Here is a 25,005-nt window from a genome sequence, read left to right as displayed (position 1 = left end):
AAAGCAAGAAAAATAAAGTGAAAAAATACGTTTCCATCTGCTCTCAGAGTTCTTCAGTTCCCTCTCCGGAGGTGAATAGCCAGGGAGCCACTGAAGAGTCTTGAGCAGAGAAGAGAACTGGCCAGATAGATCAGGGCTGTCCAAAACGTGGCTGCAGACCGCATGCAGGCCACCTGGGAGTTTACTAAATGTAGTAAATTGAAACTGAGCTATCACAGAGCTCTCACTAAAATGACAAATCAAAATATATCATCTATTGTTTCAATAAAAACTTTTCAGTAAGATTGGATAGCGCTGAGATAGATCTATGTGTAAGAAAGATAATTGTGGCAGTGACATGAAGGAGAATGGATTGGAAAGGGGAGAAAATGATAGTTGGAAGTCTTAGGGGGAAGTAATTGTAGTCATCCAGATCCCTGGTAATGAGGCCCTGGATTAGGCTAATGCAGCTGCAGTAGAGAAGGGGGGGATGGATTCCACAGATGTTCCAGAGAGGGAACGTAAAGGATAGTTTCACTTCATCCTCACAATTCCTAGTAAGGCAAATATTACTCTATTTTACAGAGAAGAGCACAGGTTCAAACAGGAATTGTGGCTTTGAGCAGTGTTTCTGAATGAAGTTTATTCTATCATATTGTTGAAAGTTCCATAATTTTTCAAAGCAACTGATATCGGAGATTTCTGCAATAGGATTAGAGTTCCTGTCCAAATTCCTAAAATGAGTGAGTGATAAGTGGTGTCCTGGCTCCCAGCCCTCTACACTGCTCTATTCTTTCAACATTGCTGGGATTTCTAAAGAGTTTTCTTCCTGAGTGACAGAGAGTCTGGGGAAGAAAGGGCCTTGGGGGAGACCAGTGGAAAAGATGAAGGAGATGACTGAAATAAGGGAGACGAGTAGGGATTCCTGCAAATTTTCTCACATCTCTCTTTATCTTCTGCTAAAGGTGTCCGGGAATCAGTATCCCCAACAGCCAAGCCTGAAGTCACTGAGGCTGAGGACCACCCCTTTCTCCCAGAGCTTCCTGACAATCGCACCACTGTACCGTAAGCCACCAGGTCACCCTGAAGTGGGGGGCATTGGGGCAGAGCTTCACACCACAGATTACTGGGTGCATCCCCACCAAACCTTCAGAATCACAGCAGCCCCTTAAGCAACTATCTCAATATCTGAATGCAGGTTCTTACTCTCAGAGGAGTGCTGGAAGGGAATGTGTTCCATCAGGTTGGCTGGTTTCGACCCCACCCCCCAGCACAAACCTGTGCCCTTCTACTACCCTCTACCCCAAGAAGAGGCACAGAATCAGAGAATCTGGGTTGGAAGAGACTTAAGGAGGCATTTAGTCCAACTCTTACCTGAAAGGAATCCCCATTATCAATCAAGAATCAATGAATCGGTCAATAGACAATCAATTGTCCTTATGCCTACACCATTTGTTTTAGCCCCTGGGGCTTCCTATAGTATTCTTTCCTCTGACCTTCCTTTGAGATCTACTGTCTGGCTGAAAGGAGCTCATCAATCAATCAATCAACCAATGAATTAATTAGACATAGTGACAGAAATGAGACAATCCCTACTTGTGAGGAGCTTATATAGGAAGATAAGGTAAAAAATAAATACATATAGAGCATAAAGATAAAATGAATACACACACACACACACACACACACACACACACACACACACACACAAGCATGGTCGATAGAATATCAGAAGACCTGGAGTCAGAAAGATCTAAGCTCAAATCTACCCTTAGATGCTTACTGCTTTGTGATCCTGAGCAAGGCACACTTAGCCTCAGTTTCTTCATCTGTAAAATGAGGGGTAATAATGGCACCTACTCCCCGAGATGGTTGCAAGGACCAAAATGAGACAACATATATATGTATTGTATTTTGCAAACCTTAAAATTCTATAAAATGACTAGTTTGAGATTAGGGCATGAGCGCTGGGAGGCTTCATGTAGAAGATGGTGACTGAGATGGATGTTAAAGAAAGAGGGGGTGTAAGGAGGAAATACATTCCAGGGCCATGGTCAGCATAACCTCTGCTTACAGACCTCCAAGGAGGGCAAACCCACCACCCCAACAGGTCACCTATTCCACTTTGGGTCAGCTCTAATGGTGAGGAAGTCTTTCCCAATACTGAGTCTAACTTTACCTCCTGGCATCATCTATTCATCCTTCCTTCTTCTTTTCTCCTGGACCAAAGAGGACAAGTCAAATCCTTCTACATACCAACCTCTCAGATACGTTGACGATAACAGTTACATCTCTGTTACGTCTTTACCTTTCTATACTCAAAAACCCCAGGTCCATCGTTGTGACATGGATCCAGTGTCCTTCACTGTCCTGGTTATCCTCCTCCTCTGGACACTTTCCCACTAATCGGTGTGTCCTTCTGAAGCTATAGTGCTTAGTAAAAAATTCCATATTCCAGTTGTGTGTTTTCCAGTACTGAGGACAGAGGGACAATCTCCTCCTTATTCCTGGAAGCTAAGTGTCTCTGTAATGAGCCTAAGAACAAAGTGACTTTTTGGCCACCACATCACATTGCTGACTCACTAAGTTCATAGTACACTAAAACTTAAAAAAAATACAAACCCAAGACTTTTGAAGACCAAATCCTGTCTAATCACACCTCCCCCAGCCTGTACTTGTGAGGTTGATTTTTTAATTCAAGAATAAGTCTTTCCATTTATGTTATTGGAATTTCATTTTAAGAGATTTAACGCAGTGCTGTCAAGATTCTTTTGGATCCCAACGCTATTATCCAATGCATTGGCTGTCCCTCCTGGTTTTATGTCAAATACAAATTTGAGGAGTAGGCCTTTCTGTAGGTCAAGATAGAAAATGTTTAATAGCACAGAAACCCAGTGAAGCTCCTTGGGGGGGGCACTCCCTGGAAATTTCCAACCACATTGACATTATTATTAACTACACTTTGAATCTAGCCATCTGACCAGTTCTGAATCTTAATTGTATTACTTTCTTGTCCACAAGCTTGCCATGTTTTCCACAAAAATTGTAGGAGATCTGTTCATTATCCCCTTAATTATCTTGAGTATCAACTCCTTGTAGGCCACTTTGATTTGGTCTCTTCCTGTACAAATATCACTCTTCTTGAGAAAGCAAAGCACGAATTGAACAACTCAGCCTTTTCTCTCATTTCAGGAAATGGGTTTTATACATATTTTGTTGTTGTCTTTTACTCAAGTCTAACTCTTGGTGACCCCATTTGAGATATTCTTTTTTTTTTTAATTTTTTTTTTTAGGTTTTTGCAAGGCAAATGGGGTTAAGTGGCTTGCCCAAGGCCACACAGCTAGGTAGTTATTAAGTGTCTGAGACCAGATTTGAACCCAGGTACTCCTGACTCCAGGTGCTTTATCCACTGCGCCACCTAGCTGCCCCCATTTGAGATATTCTTGACCAAGATACTAGAGTGATTTGCTGTTTCCTTGTCCAGTTAATTTTACAGATGAAAAAAACTGAGACAAACAAGGTTAAGTGCATTGAGTCATCCAGCTAGTCAGCATCTGAATTTTAATTCAGGAAGATGAATTGTCCTGGTTTCAGTAAAAGAGATATAGATAAATATACACACATATAGATATATGCTTTTATTTCATAATCATCTACTTAATTCTGAAGTCTAGTCAGACTTATTGATGAAAAGAAAAATAAAATTCAAAGGAAATTTAAGCAAATGAGAAAGAACAAAGATTACAGTATATGATTACAGTATATGTGGAGGCACATTGCTTTCTTCATGTTTTGGTGTCTCTTACACACACACGCATACACACACACACACACACACACACACACACAAACACCTCTTATGAGAATTATTCACAGTCAGCAGTGGCAGATTTGCCATCCCCAAATTCAAAGCATGACATTATTCCCATCCTGGTGATACCTCTTTTTCACCTGGCCAAAGACCACATGCTTTCCATCTATCCCATCAGCCTTAGTAATACAAAGAGAAAGTCAGAAAACAGGTATGTGGAGTCCAGCATTTGCCATGAACAAGACAGTGGAGTGAATTTTAAGGATGAATTTTTCATTTGCAAATTTCCTTCAGCCTCCAGAACTTTTTTTGTTACATTATTTTATTTTTTTTTCCAATGACATGCAAAGATAGTTTTCAACATTCATCCTTTTTGTGGACTTTTGAGTTCCACATTTTCCTACCACCCAGTGAGCAATGTGATTTAAATTGTACATTACAATTGTTGTCTCTGGAACTTTTTCTCCAAACTCCTGCAAATTGTATCCTCCCAGGGTTTTATTATATTGATAATGTTAGCAAAGTGCTCAGGGAGCCTGGTCATGGCTGCAGATGATTGGACTGAGGGAGACAAGGAGACACTGTAGGTTCAATGTGGTAGCATCTGCAACTATATCTTTTAAAAATCTGAATCACTTGATTGAGTTCCCTTGTCTGTACATGGGTTTTCTCTGACAACTTCCTTTTGTTCCCTCCTTATTGGAGTATTTCCCTTTTTGTCTTCATAATTTTATTCTTTTCTTTGTCAAGAATTTTACTCTTGGGTTGGCTAGGCGGCACAGTGGATAGAACACCGGCCCTGGAGTCAGGAGTACCTGAGTTCAAATCCGGCCTCAGAAACTTAATAATTACCTAGCTGTGTGGCCTTGGGCAAGCCACTTAACCCCATTGCCTCGCAAAAAAAAATTTTTTTTAAACTGCCCAAAGCAGTCCAGCCCTCTTTGGGTTAGCTGTCTGACACATTGTAGGAGCTTAATAAATTTTTTTTTTCATTCCTAACACTTAACAGGGACTCAGAGCTCCTGAGTAGGTGCTCATTGAAGACTCATTGTAGTTGATTGACTGACTATAATTGTAGGGTTTTCTCCCTAAAGATAAACTGAAATTCTCTGCTCTCTAAGTAACTTGTTCTACCTCTTCGATGAACAAATCAAGTCTATTCCCTTTTCCATAGGATAAGGTACTTGAAGATTGCAATTCGGTCCCCAGTGAACCTCCTCTTCTCCAGATTAAACAACCCCCAAATCCTTCCAGTGACTCTCATACAACACGGATTCCAAGCCCTTTGCCATCCTAGTTACGTTGCCCTTTCCTGCATGTTCTCTGCCTTACCATGGCCTTCTTGAAATGCAGAATCGAACCAAATATTGCTATTGGGGTCTGGCTAGGACAAAGTCTAGAAAAAGTAGAAGTCCCTTCTCCTGGATTCTGTGTCTCTTTGCAATTTAAGCTGACACTGACTTTTTGACTGCCATATCAGAATTTCAACTCATGTTCAGCTTGTGGTCCACTAAAACACTCAGATCTTCGTCAGACAAACTACTGTCTCAATCACTTTTCCTCCATCTTGAATAGAATAATAACTTTAAAACTGATCAAGACCTCAGATCCATAGTTCAATTCATTTGCCAATGAAGAAAGTGAGGCCCAGGAAGGATGTGCTTAGGCAAGGTCACACAGCTAACAAGGTAGGACTTTTGAAAAACAAAAGCATTTTTTTCTTTTTTGGATTTTTTCAAGGCAGTGGGGTTAAGTGACTTGCCCAAGGTCACACAGCTCAGTCATTGTTAAGTCTCTGAGGCCGGATTTGAACTCAGGTCCTCCTGACTCCAGGGCCAATGCTAGCTGCCCCAAACAAAAGCATTTTTAAAGCTGATGGTCAGGCACTATACCAAGTACTGAACAAATGTGATCTCATTTGATCCTCACAAAAACTTTGGCAAACAGGTGCTATTATTGTCCTCATTTGATAGTTAAGGAGGCAAGCAGTGATTAAATGACTTATTTAGAGTCTCACAGATAGTAAATCTCTGAGGCAAGATTTGAACTCAGATCTCCCTGACTCCAGATTCAGTACTTTCTCCACTGCCGTAGCTTGCTGCCTTTGATCCAAGTCCTTTGACTCCAAAGTCATTATTCTTCCACCGAACCACTAGATAGTCTTATGATTGTTAACTTTTCGAAACCAAGCACCCAGATATCTATTAAATTTCATCTTATTAGATTAAGTCAAATTTTGTAGTCAGAATCTTTTTTGAATCCTGTCTCTATCATCCAACATTTTAGCTATGCCTCTCAACTTTGTATAATCTACAAATGTGAGGAGCAAGCAATGTGACTTTATCAAACTAGTCAATAAAACTATTAAAGTGCAGGCCCAAGCATAGATTCCTGGGGCCCTCTACTGGAGACCGATTCTCAAACTGACAGTCTTTCATTAATGTCTACATGAATAGCAGAAAATTCTTTATCAAATGCTTAGCTAAAATCCAGGCTACATCTAAAGCATTCCTCTGATCTACCATTTCAACAACTCTGCTAAGAAAGGAAGTCAAGTTAGTTTAACATAGCCTAGTGCTTGAAAAAGACTTTTTTGCAATTGCTTATTCCTTTTTTAGATATTCAATAATCATTCCTTTAATAATATATATGTACAAGAATTTTACCAGAATCAAAATTCAGCCCACTAGTCTATACCTTATAGATCTTACTCCCATTTCCCCCTCTTTTTAAAAATTCAGACATTTACCCTTAATCAGACTTTCAACACCTCTTCCTTTCAATCAATAAATATGTATTAAATGTCTACAATTTGCCAGACACTGTGCCAAGCACTTCTTCACTTTTTTAAGTCAATGAGTATAGGCTCAGAAAAGGCAGGTCCATATTAATAATTGACTAAGCAAAATATATTTAGAAAGACAAATCAAACTTTTTGAAAATTCATATCATGGGGGGGGGGGGCGGCTAGGTGGCACAGTGGATAAAGCACTGGCCCTGGAGTCAGGAGTATCTGGGTTCAAATCTGGTCTCAGACACTTAATAATTACCTAGCTGTGTGGCCTTGGGCAAGCCACTTAACCCCATTTGCCTTGCAAAAACCTTAAAAAAAAAAAAAGAAAATTCACATCATGGAACCTAGAACCTAGGAGAAATTACTGTTGGGTTCCCTGCCATTTTAGAATGTCCCTTGGTGTTTTTTATATTACTCACAGTTTTGGGTTGTGATTACTTTTATCAGTGTTGAATTAAATGATCCCTAAGTTTTAAGAATTAGCCAGATTTGGGGGGTATTCTGGTATTTTGAATTATCCAGGGTGGAGGGAGTGGGGGCTAGCATCTCTGAGAAAGATTTCATCTGATCAGTTAGGGGCTGGAATCTCTTCACAGGCTAAGGAAGGACGTACCCCATCGGTGCAATGCTAACTTCGATGCTGTGGCCCAGATCCGAGGGGAGGCCTTCTTCTTCAAAGGTAGCAGCAGGGGGAGTGGGCATCAATTGGAAGATGGGGGGAAACCAAGGACCAGGGACATAAGATACAAATTGTCCTCGGCTCTATCAGAGTCCAGAATGGGATTGGAAATACAGGGGTGAGGATACTTGGGAGAAGCTTTCTGAGGGAGACAATAAATTAATGAAGATGGACAGTAAGGTATCATACTCATATATGTGACTACATCAATGTCTGGGTATTTCTGTGCCATTGGCAGTCATGTATCATAATAGATAGTGAATGGGACTTTGAGTCAGGAAGACCTGAGTTTGAATCCTGCTTCAAAAATTTCCAAGCATGGGGCAGCTAGGTGGCACAGTGACTAGAGCAATGGCCTTGGAGTCAGGAGTACCTGGGTTCAAATCCAACCTCAGACACTTAATAATTACCTAGCCGTGTAGCCTTGGGCAAGCCACTTAACCCCATTGCATTGAAAAAAATTTCCAAGCTTAGTCAAGTCATTCCCCCTTTCTCAGCCTCAGTTTCCCCATTTGAAAAATGAAGTTGATAATAGTACCTACCTAACAGGTATGTTGCAGAAATCAAATGAAATATTTGTAAGATGCTTCGCAAGCCTCAAAATGTCACATGATTTTCTCTTATGATGTGACAAACTATGAATAGATGTGGTTAAGAGTATAGGTTTTTAAGGATGTATGTATTTCTGGTTCATGTGTTTGCATGCATGAATGATCATTTTCCACTGCTAGGAAACCATCAGACCCCATCACTTCCTATTCTTGGCTGATTCTGTCACTTTGTATTTCCAGTGCTCAAAAATTGTTTATTAGACTGAGTGTTTGTTATTTCTATACTCCTATAATATAATAATAACTTACCCAGAACTGACTTCAACTGGCCACCTAGGGCCTTTCTTCTTTTCCTGGCAGCATTGTTGGCATGGAGGAGGGAGCACTGGAATGAGAGTCAGGAAGATTTTGATTTGAATTCTGCCTTAGATATTTACTAGCACTATGACTGAACAAGTGACTTAACCTCTCTGCGCCTCGGTCCTCTTACCTGTATCATCAAGGCATCTAGGATTTATTAAGTGTCAACCATTCGACAGACATTGTATTAAGTTTTGGAGAATCAGAGACAAGTGTCTTCTCTAGAGGAGAGCACAGTCTAATGGGTGAGACAACAAGCAAACAGCTTTATACAAGTAAGATCCATAGAAGATAGATTGGACTGTATCTGCAGAGGGAAGGCATTTGAATTAAGGAAGACCAGAAGAGGTTTCCTGTAGAACAGAACTGAGGAACATTTTTTTTGCCAAAGGCCATTTGGATATTTATAACATTATTTGCAGGCTATGAAAAAGTATCAACTTCAAAATTAACCTGCTGTATTTGGTCAAACATTGAATTAATTCACCCCCTAAAAAGCTCCAAGATTTATGGAATTTCAAGTCCTGCCTGTGGTAGCTATGGTAGTGCCAGACCAAATGACTTCACAGAGAGCTTCCACAGGACATTCCCTACTCCTGCTGTAGAAATAGGATGTGAGCTGGGACCTGAAAGGAAACCCAGAGATGGAAATGAGGGTGCAAAGTACTTGAGAAAGGAGAAACAAAGAAAAAAAGTGCTGGAAGGGTCTGTAGAAATCACCTGCTCCACCCTCACTTTGTAGATGAAGAGTCTAAAATCTCAGAGAAACAAGGTGCTAGAGAATATAATGGAAAATTCCAGGAGCCTTTATCTACCACCTACTCCTCTTCTTTCCTCAAGAGTTCAGTAACTGTTTCATCCACCCTCTTATTCTCTTCCCGGCTCTTGCACTTATATTTAGGGACTTCAACATATATATTAATACTCCTTCAAACACATTTAAGTTGCCTCCAGTTTATCCTTGTTCTTGTCAGATCATTTCAATCATGTTTGACTCTGTGATCCCATTTCTTGACAGACATACTGAAGTGGTTGCCATTTCCTTCTCTAGCTCATTTGACAGATGAGGAAACTGAGGCCGGCAGGGTTAAGTGACTTTTACCCAGGGTGTCACAGCTAGTGTCTGAGACCAGATTTGAACTCATGAAGATGAGTCTTCCTGACTCCAAGCCAAGTGCTCAATCCACTGTAATTACTTACTGTAAGGATTTACATTAGAGTGTCTCTAAAAGTCTGTTTTATCTATGAAGTTTTCTAATTTATCTTAAGTATTCCGGCTCCATGGGAGGATAAAAGGGAAAGAAGGAGCCCATTATGAGCCTTGCTCACCCACACCCATGTCCTTTCTCCTTTCCCAGGCAAGTATTTTTGGAGGCTGACCCGGGACAGGCACCTGGTTTCCCTACAGCCTGCCCAGATCCACCGTTTCTGGAGGGGTCTCCCACTCCATCTGGATAGTGTGGATGCTGTCTATGAGAGGACCAGTGACCATAAGATTGTCTTCTTCAAAGGTAAGAGCTCTCCACCCCTACCTAGGCAGAAATCCAGGGCAGGTTGGAAATTTATATTTTAATGAAACTGTTATTTTTCAAGTGCCCCAGAACAAGAAGCTTATAATCAACCAGGAAAAGCAATATGATCTCATATAAGGAAATGCAGAGTGTACATAAAAATTAGCCTTGCCAAATCCTTAGGGGACCTACCTTTAATAAATAAGAATGAATAGCACAGCATAGTGAAAGCAGGACTGCCCTCAGAGTTTTGGAAAATCTAATATTTATGGGCCATGTGACTCTGTATAATTCTTTTTGGGCAAGAGTGGCAACAGGGTTAAGTGACTTGCCCAAAATCACACAGCTAGTAACTGCCAAGGATCTTACTGCAGATTTAAATTCAGGTTCTCCAGGGCCAGTGCTCACTATCCACCACACTCCCTTCTGCCCCTGACCCTGTATAATTTTCAAAACTAGTCAGCAGTATGATATAACAGCAAAAAAAAAAAAGCTACATATTAGGTTGCACTGAGAAATTATAGAGAAAAAAAGAAACAAGATCTTACTAAGCACCTACTAATGTGTCAGTGACTGTCAAACACTTAAAAATACTGTTTCATTGGATCCTCACAATGAAATAAATGGTTATTTTCCCCATTTTAGAGGTGAGGAAGCTGAAGCTGTTAAGAAACTAAGCCTAAGGGGTGGCTAGGTGGTGCAGTGGATAGAGCACCGGCCCTGGAGTCAGGAGGACCTGAGTTCAAATCCAACCTCAGACACTTAATAATTACCCAGCTGTGTGGCCTGGGCAAGCCACTTAACCCCATTGCCTTGCAAAAACTTTAAAAAAAAGAAGAAGAAACTCAGTGGTGAGAAATTTAAATAGCAACAGGGACTAATTTAGTCCAGCCTTCTCATTTTATAAGTGAGGAGAGGGGGCAAGTGATTTGCCCAAAATCACAAAGATTTTTTTTTGCAAAGATAGGGAATGTGAGCCAAACCCTCTGACTCCAAGTCCAGTGTTCTTTCCATTGGACCACATGGGTTGAGGCTTGAGGAGATTGTAGAGTCATTAGACCTTGTTAGATGCAATCAACCAACTGATCAACTAATATCCATCCATGGGACAGTTCTATTCTAGGAGTCGTCCCTCCCTGCCAGTACCTTTTGCCTGCCTACCCTCCTTTCCAAGCTCACCTTTCTACAGCTGCCATTTTCTTGCTCCATGCCTGTTTCCTCTCCCCCCAGGAGACAGATACTGGGTCTTTAAAGACAATAACGTTGAGGAAGGATACCCTCGGCCTGTCTCCGACTTCAGCCTCCCGCCGGGTGGCATCGATGCTGCCTTCTCCTGGGCCCACAATGACAAGACTTATTTCTTTAAGGACCATCTGTACTGGCGCTATGATGACCATGCTCGGAGGATGGACCCCGGGTACCCCGCAGAGAGCCCTCTGTGGAGGGGGATCCCCAGCATCCTGGATGATGCCATGCGTTGGTCTGATGGTGAGTCCCCTGCCAAACACAGGAAACTTCCCAACATCCTCCAGGCTTGTCCATGAAAGGCTCAGAAATGCTTTCCATCCACACTCCAAGTTCATCACCTCAAATCCTGTGTCTGTCCTTTGGCTCTGGCTGCATTAACCATACCCTCAGTAGGACCCCTTTGAGAGATTCTGGCCAGAGATCACTTAGAACCAGAATCCAGAGGACCTAAAACAAACAAGCAAACGTACTTATCTCAACACAAAAGTAACTTAGTCTCTGCCTTCAAGGAGATTACATTATTTTTTTTTAAAGACTTTATTTATTTTGAGTTTTACAATTTTTCCCTAATCTTACTTCTCTCCCCCCACCCCCCCACAGGAGGCAATTTGCCAGTCTTTACATTGTTTCCATGGTATACATTGATCCAAATTGAATGAGATGAGAGAGAAATCCTATCCTTAAGGAAGAAACATAAAGTATAAGAGATAACAAGATCAGACAATAAGATAGCAGGTTTTTTTTCCCTAAATTAAAGGTAATAGTCCTTGGACTTTTTTCAAACTCCACAGTTCTTTCTCTGGATACAGATGGTATTCTCCATTGTAGAGAGCCCCAGATTGTCCCTGATTGTTGCACTGATGGAATGAGCAAGTCCATCAAGGTTGAACATCACCCCCATGTTGCTGTTAGGGTGTACAGTGTTTTTCTGGTTCTGCTCATCTCGCTCAGCATCAGTCCATGCAAATCCCTCCAGGCTTCCCTGAATTCCCATCCCCCCTGGTTTCTAATAGAACAATAGTGTTCCACGACATACATATACCACAGTTTGCTAAGCCATTCCCCAATTGAAGGACATTTACTTGATTTCCAATTCTTTGCCACCACAAACAGGGCTGCTATGAATATTTTTGTACAAGTGATGTTTTTACCTTTTTTTTCATCATCTCTTCAAGGTATAGACCCAACAGTGGTATTGCTGGATCAAAGGGTATGCACATTTTTACTGCCCTTTGGGCATAGTTCCAAATTTCTCTCCAGAAAGGTTGGATGGGTTCACAGCTCCACCAACAATGTTCCAGAGTTCCCACAACCCTTCCAACAATGATCATTGTCCTTTCTGGTCATAATGGCCAGTCTGAGAGGTGTGAAGTGGTACCTCAGAGAAGTTTTAATTTGCATTTCTCTAATAAGTAATGATTTAGAGCAATTTTTCATATGCTTTGATCAAGGAGATTCCATTCTAATGAAGGAGATAATGTAGACAATCATAGATGCCATATATAAACCCAAAGTAGATACAAAGTAACCTTAGCAGGGACATGACAGAGCAGCTATAAATACACGGATACAAAATCTCTCATGTTCCCTAGCTCAGGGAGCTCATGGCGTGAAGAGAGACAGAGGTGGTCATGGCAAGACCATAGCCCTGCCTTCAGACAGTTCACCGTTTTGGAAGGTGAAGACACAATTCATATAGACACCATTTGATGATGTTTGTCTTTTTTCTCAAAGAAAATCATGACATCAGGGAAGTGATACATACCATTTAGAGACTTGCAAGACAATGTGGTGAAATAGAAAAGGAATTGGAGGCAGAAAATCTGGCAAGAAAACTGGTTTAAATCCTGTTATTCTACTGTCTGGGTGACCTTGAGCAATTCACTCCTCCTCTGGACCTTTCTTCTGTAAAAGGAGGGATTTTGGACTAGATGCCTCTGAAGTCCCTTACTACTCTAAAAATGTCTGTTCTAAGATCTCATAAGACTGAGGTGCAGAGAACAGGGGAAGCTCCTTGGGGTCCCCAGGAGAAAATTATCATGGGGCAGTTCTCCTCTAAGATCAGATTCTCCCACTCTCAATGATATATATATATATATATATATATACTAAAGTTCTCAAACCCACTCAAACTTGCCTGCTAGCGAGATGTCGAAATTATACACTACACGACATACCCTTGTCAGAGAAGATTTAGCCAAAATTCTGTGCCATTAAATAGTCCTTTCTGAGTCTATTCTACTAGTTGCCTGGGCCAGGCCTTAGGAGGAGAGTAAGCTGTGGCCTCGAGGATTGGGAATAGTGGGAACAAGGTCTGATCTCAATCCCAACATCCTCCCCATATATCAATGTTTTTGTCTTTGTCCCTAGGAGCTTCATATTTCTTCAGGGGCAAAGACTACTGGAAAGTACTGGACAGTGAGCTGGAGGCCGCACCAGGCTACCCACAGTCCACTGCAAAAGACTGGTTGGTATGTGGCGACATGCAGGCCGATGGCCCTGAAAATGAAGTCAGAGCCGAGGGAGCCAGGACTGGGGCCCGCTCGAGGCCCGGCCAGCATGACGAGAGCCGCTCAGATAGTGGTTATGAGGTCTGTTCCTGCACATCCAATGCTTCCTCTTTGGGGCACATCTCCAAGCTGCTCATGGCCCAGCTGGCACTGACCAGCCTCTGGACAACAGCCCTGATGGCCACAGTGCTATGACACCACTGTTGCTGGACTGGGAGAGGGAAGAGCTAAGGTTGCCCCTCACCAGGACCACTCATGGCCAACACCTAGGGCAGGTTTCCCCCCTTCCCAGGGCAGGTGAGATATTCTCCAGGAGAAAAATGGAACAGTTTGGAGTTGCAATCAACTCGTCTTTTAACTCAACCTTGAAGAGAAGGATGAGGCCTCTATCAGCCCATGATCCAGAGCTCTTCCATCCTGGCCTCACAGAAACTGGAGGCCCCTGAAACAGGTGGGGGTGGAGGAGGGTGGGAAGTAGGAAGCCACACAGTTGTCCTTCACCCTGGAGGGGTTCATCAGACTCCGACCAGAGAGAGTCAGTAAATCTACAAGACTGTTGGACACAGGAAGAGGCACAGGGTGAGGCCCCTAACTCACTCTTTCAAACCCCAGGACCCAAGAAGATGCCTCTACAAGAAAAACCAATATCACTTGACAACCTTTGCCCTGCTACCCTGTATCTGAAGCAAAGGTCCAGCTGCTGGGTCTCTTCCCAGGAAGTGATCATCTCTGACCACTATTATCCCCTCCCCCCAGGGAAAAGGCCCATAGATCAGGGGGGACCCCAAGACAAATGTGTTCTATTTTCCCTTCAAGGAGGCTTTCCATCCTTAGCTGAGAGTCAAGAAGCCACAGTAAGCCCATGCCATCTCCCCAACTTGACTTCTTAGTTCAGATGAGAGGACAGGGTACAAACATAGCTCGCCATTTGTCTTTTATTTGGAGACATCCACGTCTTTGCAGTCAGGGTACCCCTTGGTTCCAAAACAGCCCAACCCAGAGGCATGGACTCCATGGGATGGAATACGGCCATTAAGAGCTTGATCAAAGAACATCTCAGCCCCAAAGGAGGTGAGGAGTGATTTGGCTTCTGCCGACAAGAGTTGGTCCAGTTCTGAGACCCATTTCCCTGGGAAGGCAGGACACAATGTGCCCTGCAGTGGACCATCTCTCCATCTTTAGCAGAAACTTCTAAGTGAGGGGTGAGGGCTGGGAACCCTCAGGAGGTGGACAACTTGGGCTGGCCTCGTTGTCTCTGTGTGTGGCATTGGAATCAAACACAGTCTCTTCCTGCTTTGTACACAGCTCTGGTGTCTGAGTTTCTTACTGTGCTAGAGTCATCCTGCTTCTTGTTCTGTCAGCCCTGAGAGCCTCTGTGTGTCTGAACTCAGATCTCTCCTGGCTCTAATTCCAGGACTCTGTCGCTACTAGCCCACTCATCTACCCCTCACTGAGAAGTTTGTAATCTTGGGGCCAGTCTCCCCTCCAACTGGAGGATGGGAATAGATCCTGGGGAGTATTAAACACTTATTAGGCATGTTCAACTGGACAGTTCACTCCTCTGGGCCTCAGTTCCCTCATCTGTAAAATGAAGGGGTTGGTACAAAATGACATCTAAGGTCCTTTTCATCTCTATATCCATGATTCACTAGTCCTCAAAGTGAGATGTCTTTTTGGAGGAGCCACAAGGCCAAAACTATTTTTACAATAAATATTGAAGTTTTAATTTCTAATACAATGGATATTGATAGCTGTAACCCACATAAACAAAAGTTCCTGGATAGAGGGGGATCCTCGATCATTTTTTAAGAGAATAAAGCATAACTTCTTGAGACCAAAAAGTTTGTGAAACAATGACCCCCCCCCAATCTACAAAACAGCAAACTAAAACTTAGGGAGGATTAATGACAATAAAGGTCACAGAGTACGTCAATTTGGAGAGTCCACATCCTCTGACTCAGCCCAGGGTTATTTCTCCTGTGCCAAGCTCTAGCGGTCATGGCCAGAGATTGGGGGGGGTGGGGAGGAGTGAGGGAGTGGGGAAGAGATGGATAGTTCACTTTCATGCCCCAGGGCCCAAGTCTATTCCTGCCTTGCTGAAATGTAGAATGATTAGAGAAAGTCCTGTCCTCCACAGCTCTTAGTCTGGTCCCCAACTTGGTTTAAGATGGGGTTTGAGGAGCTGAAGAAAGGCAAGGAAGATTTTTGCATTTTGCCACCAGGGGACAGCAGAGACAGCAATTGGGCCTGGGCCTAAATCTGGGAGCCAAGTATTCAGATCTCACTTCCAGGACTGCTAAGTCTGATTTCCTGTAGTTCTTGCAAAGGTCACTGGAGTCTTGGCCCAAGGGCCTAAGGGTTGAACAGGACCTCAGAGTTGTAGGATTTTATAGGGGTCATAAATCCAGATCTGGAAGGAACTTTAGACACCATCTGGTCCTAAGCCCCTCATTTCACAGAGTAAAGAATAAAAACCCAAAGAGTTGTGATTTGTCAAACATCACAATGGTCATAAGTGCCTATGAACCCAGATTCTTTGATTCCAAAACCAGTAAGTACTCTTAACAATACTAGTCTCAGGTCCTAGAGTCTTTCTCTCATGTCCCAAACTGGCCCAAGAGCCGGATAAGGAGCCAGTGAATATGGGGCCTCTCACTGAACCCCCAGCCCTGACTATTATACCTGAGTCTCCCACTTCCAACTCAGTTCCCTCCTCCTACAGGGAAAAACTGACCAGACATAGACCTTCCTGATGTAGCTCCTAGCTCTTTGTGGGTGTTCTTCCCATCAACAAAGATCATGGGTTGCCCTGAGATTCAGAAGAAAGAAAACTTGATTCACAGATTCACAGAACCTGACTTGGAACCCTTTTCCTTGGTTTTTGGAAGCCTCTAAGGTCCCTTCTAGTTCTAAACCAATGCTCCTATAACCTCCATGCTTTGGGAGATGATCTTCAAGTCTTTCAGAAACTTAAAAAAAATCCATCATTCTGCAACCAGCCTGTGTGCATTGCCCTGAAAATGAATTCTAGCACTGACCAAATCCCTATGTGAACTTGTACAAGTTACTTCCCTTCTCTTGGTCTCAGTTTCCTCATCTGTAAAATTCAGGGGTGAGATCAGATGGCTTCTCTTTCTCTCCTTTCTTTCTCTCCTCTCTTTCTCTCCTTCTCATGGTCCTTGGATGACAAACACATGCCCATCTCTCCATAGGATCTACCAGGGCTTGTGTTCCTCTCAAACAGACTTTGAGAAGAATCAATCAGCAAGAGTTTATTAAGGAAGGGTGTTCTAGGCACCAGGAACCTGATTAATGCCATATAAAAATGTGGCCCCTTTAATGGAGGAGTGACCATACATCTTGGACACTAAGAAGTTCCAGTGGGGCAGAAATGAAGATGCCCTGGAGGGAAGGGAAGGGATGGGGAGGAGAAGGGGCAGGTAGGAAATCCCTTCCCTCCACAAAAACAAGGTCAGTAATCTCTAGGGTTAAAGGAAAATAGAGATAGCATCAAGCTAGTATGACCTGGAGGAGGAAAGGCCCAGGTCCCCATCCTAAAGCAGCAAGCACCTCTCCCCCTACTGACCCTGATGTAATTTTCTACACCACTGGCCCTGGAGGGCTAACCCAGAAACAGGGTCTGGTGACCCTGGGCCTAAGTCAAGGGTGGGTCAGGGAACTGAGATTGGAATTGTAAGATCACAGATTCATAGCTGAATAGGAAAATAACCCAGCCTAATATTTTCATTTGGCAGAGAAGAAAGTAAAGTCCTATTCCTCACCCCCAAAATGATTTGCCCCTGGGTGAAGCAGGGGGTAATAATTAGGACTCAAAACCTCTGACCCCAAAATAATAATAATAATAATAATAATAACAACATAATAACCCTGATCAGGTTTGGGAGTCATGGAAACAACAGGCCAAAGAACATGACCAGACTCTAAATCTGAGGTCCAGTAGTCAGCAAACTTTGGAAAAACTTTCAGGGGCTGAAGTCTGGAATCGGCAGATAGGAAAAGCTTAATGATTACTTGTTTCTTCCCTTTGGAAAGGCTTTGGCAGAATTGATTTAGAGAGCCAACCCTGCAGTCAGGAGGACCTAAGTTCAAATCCAACATCAGAGACTTACTAGCTATGTGATCCTAGGCAGGTCACTTCACTCAGTTTGCCTCAGTTTCCTCATATGTTAAAATGCATTGGAGAAGGCAAAGACAAATCACTCCAGTGTCTGTCAAGAAAACCCCAAATGGCAATGGATAGAACACCAGCCCTGGAGTCAGGAGGACCTGAGTTCAAATTTAACCTCAGACACTTACTACTTATTTAGTTGTGTGGCCTTGAGCAAGTCACTTAACCCCATTGCCTGCAAAAGTCAAAAAGATAAGAAACCCCGAAATGGGATCATGGAGAGTCAGATACATTTGGAAAAAACTTAAAAATAACACACACACACACACACACACACACACACACACACACACACACACACACAATGTTCCAGGCCCTACACTAGACCCTAGATAGATTAAAGGGAAAAACAATATAAACACAGATAATTCAATACAAAATTCTACCAAATGATTTCTGGGGGAGGAACATACTAGCAGCTGAGTGGATCTCATCCCCAGGCTCAGCAGCTGGTTTAAGTAGGGGAATGTGGGGCTCAACTTAGGAGCCAAAAATAAAAGGGTTCCCTCAATGGCTCAGGTCCAGAATTGCAACTCATCCTGGGACAGCCAAGTTCTTTAGTAGACTATGGAATCTGGAATTTAGAATCTCTAATTGGATGACTGGACAGGGGGCCAAGATTGCATCAGCCATCCATCAAACCCTGGGGCAGGAAAGGTCCAAGTCCCTTCCTAAAGAAATAAGACCCTGAACTCAAACACTGATGCAATTTTTTCTCCCTATTACAGGACCACTTCTGTGACCTGGAGAAAGGCTCTGCTAGTCACCCAAGAAACCCATTTCTAGCTCTCTTCTCAGCTCACAGAATCCCTTTTCAGGCACTGGATCCAACCCCTCTTAGAATAAGAATGCTTCTTTGACATCTCAGACAAGTGGACATGGGGGGAGGGAAATAAGAGGAAGCAGATTTATTGATTCTCCTCAACTATCCCCCAGGAAACTCTTTAAGATGATCAATTGTCTGTATGCATCTGTACAGAAGGAGTGCCTTCACAGGGAGATCTGGGACCAGCAAAATAACAGGCCCAATTCAAAAAAGGGGGGGGAATAGTAATAAAAGACATGAAATCAGCAAAGGAGTGAGATTCATGAAGGAAGTGAAGAAGTTTAGGCTAGAAAAGTGAGGTCTTAGGTGAGAATGAGATGGCTGTTCTGTTCTTAGGTGTTTAATAATCTGTCTTCTAGAAGGAGGGTTAGACTTGTTCTGATTAATAATAAAATAATTTAAGAATTTATATAATTCTTTACATTTTGGAAAATACAATATATTTGCTCATTTGATATTCAGGAAGTTAGGTTCAAATGTACCCTCAGATACTTAAAGAGTTGTGTGACACTGGCCAAGCCTGTCTGTTCCAGCATCCTTATGAGTAAAATGGTGTTAAGAATTGTCTCATCTGTCAGGAGTACCTGGGTTCAAATCCGGTCTCAGACACTTAATCATTACCTAGCTGTGTGGCCTTAGGCAAGTCACTTAACCCTGTATGCTTTGCAAAAACCTAAAAAAAAATTGTCTCATCTATAAAATGAGGATAAGAATTATCCCCATTTTACAGATCAGGAAACTGAGGCAAGCAGAGATTGAGTAATTTGCCCAAGGTCACATACAACTAGAAAAGGTAGATTTGAATTTAGGCATTGCCTGATTCTATAAGTCTAACACTCTGATACCAAGAGTGAAGAGCAATGAGTGAATATGATTAATTTTATTTTGGATGTCAAAACATCTTAATAGGGGCGGCTAGGTGGCACAGTGGATAAAGCACTGGCCCTGGAGTCAGGAGTACCTGGGTTCAAATCCGGTCTCAGACACTTAATAATTACCTAGCTGTGTGGCCTCAGGCAAGTCACTTAACCCCATTTGCCTTGCAAAACAAAAATCTTAATAATAATTAGAGTTGTGTCAAGGAGGAATGGGTTGCTTCAGGACCTCCATTAAAGATCTTCCAGCAGAGACTTGATAACTCCTTGTTAATTCTAATTTTTAAGTATTTTCCTTCCTGAGGCTTTGTACCTCCTTTCCTGTTATTCTCTTTTCATATCTTTCTTCCATTGCTCTCAGTTGTTTTTTTAATCCTTTTTAGCTTCTTTTAAAAAATCTTTAAATCTTCTAGGAATTCATTCAAGCTCTTTGAGGCTTTACATATTCATTTTTTGGAATCATTTTCTTCAATAATTGTATCTTTAGCTTCCCTTTCACCAAGCAGATTTTTTTGGTCAGGTTCTTTTTTTGTTTGTTTGCTCATTTTCCCCCAGCCCATTTCTTGACTTTGAACTGTGTCAGGTTTTGTGCACTTCTGGTGGAGGGATGGCTGGCCTGAGCTTCTGTTCTCTTAACTTTTATTGCTTTTGAAGGTCAATCTTCAAGCCTGCTAGCTGTCAGTCATCCCCAAGATCAGCTCCAAAGTTAGAGCTCTGCAATTCCCTGCCCCAAATTTGAGCTTCTCAGTTTGTCTCTATTTGAAAGATTTAGTGGACTGTTCCTGGGCTATTTTCCATGCTCAATATATAGCTAGGGTCTTAATTCCTGACCACTTTTCATGAGGTGACTTGTCCAAGGTCACACAACCAATAGAGGTCAGAGGCCAACCTTACACCCAGGACTTTCTAAGACTAACATCTATCAGCAAATCCCTTCAATTTTGTGGATCTCAGTTTCTCTAACTAAAATGAGGGGATAAGGTTAGAAGACCAGCTTAATGATTATATAACCTGTTTCTCAGTATTATTATTCACAACAACATCTCACATTTCTGAAACATTTAAAGGCTTTCCATGGATACTCACAAACCTGGAAGGTAGGTAGGTAGGTAGGTGGGGGGGGTCTTTTCCCCATTTTACAGATGAGGAAGCTGAAACATACAGGATAACCCCCTCTCCCACCTTGAGAGGTGTGCCTTTTTATTAAGATCTTAATAAAAAAAATTAATTAAAAAAAGAGAGACAGGAGTTATGTTGTTTGCCCAGTGTCACACAGCTAGTATCTGAGAGTGGATTTGAACTTGAGGCTTCCTGACCCAGGTCTCTTGCTCTACTGTTCTTCCCACTTACCAAATATTTAAGCAACTTTCAAAGTAAGCCAATTATGAGAATTGCAACCTGAGAGGAGGAGTGAAGAATCCAAGATTCCAGGTATCCAGGGATTTCCTGGTGAAGATGAAACAAAGGGCCTACTGAGAAACCAAGCAACTGAAGGCTTCTGGGAGATGTCTCCTGGGCCAGCCCAGCCCATCCTTGCTGTGTCTTAGGACCAGAGTCTCACCCTCTCTTTTATGCCTTTGGATTCCTCAACCCCTAGGACATAGTAGGTGTTCAAGAATAAATGCTTGTAGCTTGTTTCATTATGGGGATTAGTGGGGTCAGGGACCTCAAGATAGACCACAGTTTTTGTTTTGTTTTGTTTTTTTAGGTTTTTGCAAGGCAAACAGGGTTACTTGGCTTGCCCAAGGCCACACAGCTAGATAATGATTAAGAGTCTGAGGTCGGATTTGAACTCAGGTACTCCTGACTCCAGGACCGGTGCTCTAGCCACTATGTCACCTAGCCGCCCCCACTAGACCAGAGTTTCTGGTTATCATCCCCAAATTCCACCCCTTAGCTGGGTTAGCTAAGAGACTGCCCTGAAGGAATGGGCAGAGTAGTAACTGTCTAGCTCCAGGTCTATGGGATTTTTAATATGGCTGTGGATCTAAACACATCAAGCATAAGCAAAGAAGACAAGGAAAAAAACCTTAGAAAACCAAGCAGGCCCCAAGTCCAGGAATACCACAGGCCTTCTCTGCTCCTTTTAGGAGGGTTGGGGTGGGGGAGGAGGGGGAGATGGTTTTGTATGATGTGTGTGTCTCTGTGCCCCCTCTGCTGGGGCCTGCTCTGTCTGTCTGACTGGTTAATATTCAACTCATTCTTGGCTCACTCTCTGCTCTGGACACTCATCAGGAACAAGCCTTTATCGCAGGGCCCACACCTGGTCTTCATCTGAACACAAGGGACTATAAAGAAGGGGAAAACCCATTTTCTCTGGCTTGGGCAAGAGCCAAGGTCCTCCCCCTTGGGGCCAGGCCAGACACACTGGGAAACTTCTTCCACCTGCTTAGACACCAACACCCAACCAAGATACAGGGAAAGGCTGGCAGTCTTTAGATTAGGGGTTCTTGATCTTTTATGTGATATGGACCGCTCTGGCCATCTGATGAAATCTCTAGCCCCCTTCTAGTCTGAATCAGGTTCTTAAATGTATCCAATAAAATACATCAGATTCCAAAAGAAACTGTCTATTGAAAGAACTCTCAAAATATTAAAAACAAAAATCAAAAACAAGTCCATGGACTCCAGGTTAAGAATCTCTATTTTACGAGCTAGTCAGAAGAAGGCTTCATTTGATTATAGTCATATGACTGGATAATGTGAAGAGTGGGGCACTCTCCAAACCCTTCTAGACGTAGCTCCTCTGCATCTCATGAAGTTTTTCAAACAATCCCAAGTTCTACTCTATTTAATAAACTTTCAGACTTACTAAAAAAAATAAAAGAATCCCTACCTTAGAGATTCCCTTAATAAAAGAAAGATGGGTAAAAATGTCTAACTGGGAAAGAGGAGGGGATTGAGGCATTTCAAGGCAACATTCCCCCTTTTACTCAAAGAGATTTATTCTTTTAACAAAGGGAAGCCTGGAAAGAGAGGTGTATGGAAATTTAGGTTGATTCAGAGAGGATAGCGCCCCAGGCCTAGAGTAAAAAAAGTTCTGAGTTCAAATCCAGCCTCAGATACTTATGAGTATGTGACCCTGGACAAGTCATTTCACCTCTTTTTTTGCCTCAGTTTTTCATCTGTAAAATGGGTACATCCCATAGTTATTGAGAAGATTAAATGAGATAATAATTGTAAAATATTCAGCTCAGTGTCAATAAGATAGTAAGCTCTATCTAAAAATGTTAGTAATTATTATTAGCTAGTATAATCCCACTCCCCGAATTCTCTTCATGCTGTCTTTGTTCCCAACAAAGGCTGGATCTACTCAATGGGGTTTTAACTAGAGAGCCCACCTGGGACTTTAACCCAAAGAGAGAATAGCGGTGTTCAAATAACTCTCACAGAATGATGTCCTCCTAATCTTATGAGTTACATGGCATAAGTATCATCACCCCCATTAAGAGTCAGAAACTGGGGCAGCTAGGTGTCGTAGTGGATAAAAGCACTGGCCTTGGAGTCAGGAGTGCCTGGGTTCAAATCCAGTCCCAGACACTTAATAATTACCTAGCTGTGTGGCCTTGGGCAAGCCACTTAACCCCATTTGCCTTGCAAAAAAGCCTAAAAAAGAGTCAGAAACTGAAGCTCAAGGAATCCATGGGGACCATCTAGGTGGCACAATGGCTAGACATGGGTCCTGGAGTGAGGGACCAGCCTCAGACACTTACTGGCTACCTTCAAAAGAAAAAAAGAAAACAACCCATGGATTAGTGTCAGAGGCTGTGTACCATCTCATGTTTCCTTTCTCTAAATCCAAGGTACTTTGCACCAGGTGAGTTTTCTTTCCTTTTATAGAAGATTGTTGGGAAAGTCCTTCCCTCCTATGAATCTCTACTTTTCAGGTTGAGATAATCAATCAGTAAGAATTTATGAAAAACCTACTGTCTAGTCAGACCACGTTAGGTGCTGAGGATTCAAAGACAAAAACCAGTCTTTACTGTCAAAGTTCTTAAATTCTATAGAGGGAGATGATAGATGATAGATAGAGAGAGAGATAGAGAGATAGATAGATAGATAGATAAATGATAGATAGATGAAAGATTGATAGACAGAATATATATATATGTATCTATATTATGTGTGTGTCTGTGTAAGTATCCCCTACATCTACAGCCAGGAAGACTTGAGTTCAAATCCAACCTTAAACAGTTACTAGCTATGTATTACCAAATTATTCACTTAATCTGATTACCTCAGTTTCTTAATCTGTAAAATAAGCTGGAGAAGGAAATGGAAAACCACTCTATTATATATATGTATATATAGGTATATATATATTTATATTTATATATATTTCCATTATATGTATATGATTGCAAAATTAATTTAAGGTAGTTAGAGAGGGATCAGGAAAATTTCTGTAGAAAGCCATTCTGGGGCAGCTAGGTGGCACAGTGGATAGAGCATTAGCCCTGGAGTCAGGAGGACCTGAGTTCAAATTTGATCTCAGACACTTGATAATTATCTGTGTGACCTTGGGCAAGTCATAATCTCATCGCCTTGCAAAAATCTTTTTAAAAAAGTCATTCTGGAGGCAGAGGTGAGGAGGGGGGTCATTTTAAGCATGGGGTTCAGTCAGTGCAAAGTCATGGGGCTGGAAGATGGACTATCCAGAAGGAGAAACAGACACAAATCCAGATTGGCAAATCACAAAATACTGGAAGGATACTGGAAAGGCAGATTGGAACCAGACTGAAAAGAGCTAGAAAGTGTTCCATCCATCTTAAAGTATTAATTAAATGTCAGATATTAGGGTTTCTATTCTCCAGACTTGGTTGACTGACAAATAGTTACTTCAGATGTCCATCAATAAGTGGATTAATTAGCAAGGATTGGGGGTTTGAGAGAGAGGGACCTTCTTCACTATGTCCAGCAGTGAACTATGAGGAAGATTTAGTGAGTGGCCTACTTCTTCCTAAAAGCGTCCTTTGATGCCCCCAGCTGGAAGTGATTTCTCCCTCTGATTACCAAATTGAACTTTCTTGATCCATTTCCCTGAGTACTGTCTGCAGTCTGCTTCCTATCAGGACTAGAAACCAAAGCATAAAACAGAAAGAAAAAAATGTGTTATACTTAACCTGGAAAAGACTTGAAGGAAGATGGGTATGCTTCAGGATTTTGAGAGGCTGCCATGCTGAAGAGGGATTAGACTTATTCAGTTTGACAGAAAGAGGAACAAATAGAATCAGGATTGTACTCCCTTGAGAGGTATGGCATATTTTAATAAGTCTTTTGGAATTGTCTGGTATCATTATCTTAAGCTAAGTCTTTCACAGTTAATCATCCTTACAATATTAGTTACTATGTACAGATCTTGGACTACTACCAGTGGTCTTGACTTTTGTCTTGCCACTAGACTTCAAAGACTAGACAAAAAGTAAGGTTGATGACTTTGTACAGCTCTGCCTCATTTAAATCCAATTCACACACAAATCAAGATATCACTCTCATGGTGCCATTAGTCCTCTCAGAGAAAGAAGAATGAACAACTATAGCAATGATATGTACAACATTTTCTGGGTATGCTTCACTTTAAATGAATTCATATGTCTTCCCAGGTTTTTCTGAAAGCATCCTGCTCATCATTTCTTTTTCTTTTTTTTTTTAGGTTTGTGCATGGCAATGG

General features: G+C 42.1%; 1 protein-coding gene across 1 annotated transcript in view; it reads left to right on the top strand.

The window, feature by feature from the left end:
• MMP17 (matrix metallopeptidase 17) overlaps nucleotides 1-15,405 on the top strand; it is a 33,248-nt gene extending 17,843 nt beyond the window's left edge. Inside the window, exons 5-9 of the mRNA XM_074200467.1 lie at nucleotides 945-1,044; nucleotides 7,182-7,264; nucleotides 9,534-9,686; nucleotides 10,917-11,174; nucleotides 13,305-15,405. Of these exons, the coding sequence (XP_074056568.1) occupies nucleotides 945-1,044; nucleotides 7,182-7,264; nucleotides 9,534-9,686; nucleotides 10,917-11,174; nucleotides 13,305-13,639 (929 nt within the window). The 3' untranslated portion in view covers nucleotides 13,640-15,405. The remainder of the gene's footprint in view (nucleotides 1-944; nucleotides 1,045-7,181; nucleotides 7,265-9,533; nucleotides 9,687-10,916; nucleotides 11,175-13,304) is intronic.
• The last annotated feature ends 9,600 nt before the right edge of the window (nucleotides 15,406-25,005 follow it).

This window comes from Macrotis lagotis, chromosome X, assembly GCF_037893015.1.
Source record: "Macrotis lagotis isolate mMagLag1 chromosome X, bilby.v1.9.chrom.fasta, whole genome shotgun sequence".
In the NCBI taxonomy this organism is placed as follows: Eukaryota; Metazoa; Chordata; class Mammalia; order Peramelemorphia; family Peramelidae; genus Macrotis; species Macrotis lagotis.
The sequence above is the reverse complement of the archived record's forward strand: the minus strand, read 5'-3'. Positions and strand labels throughout refer to the sequence as shown.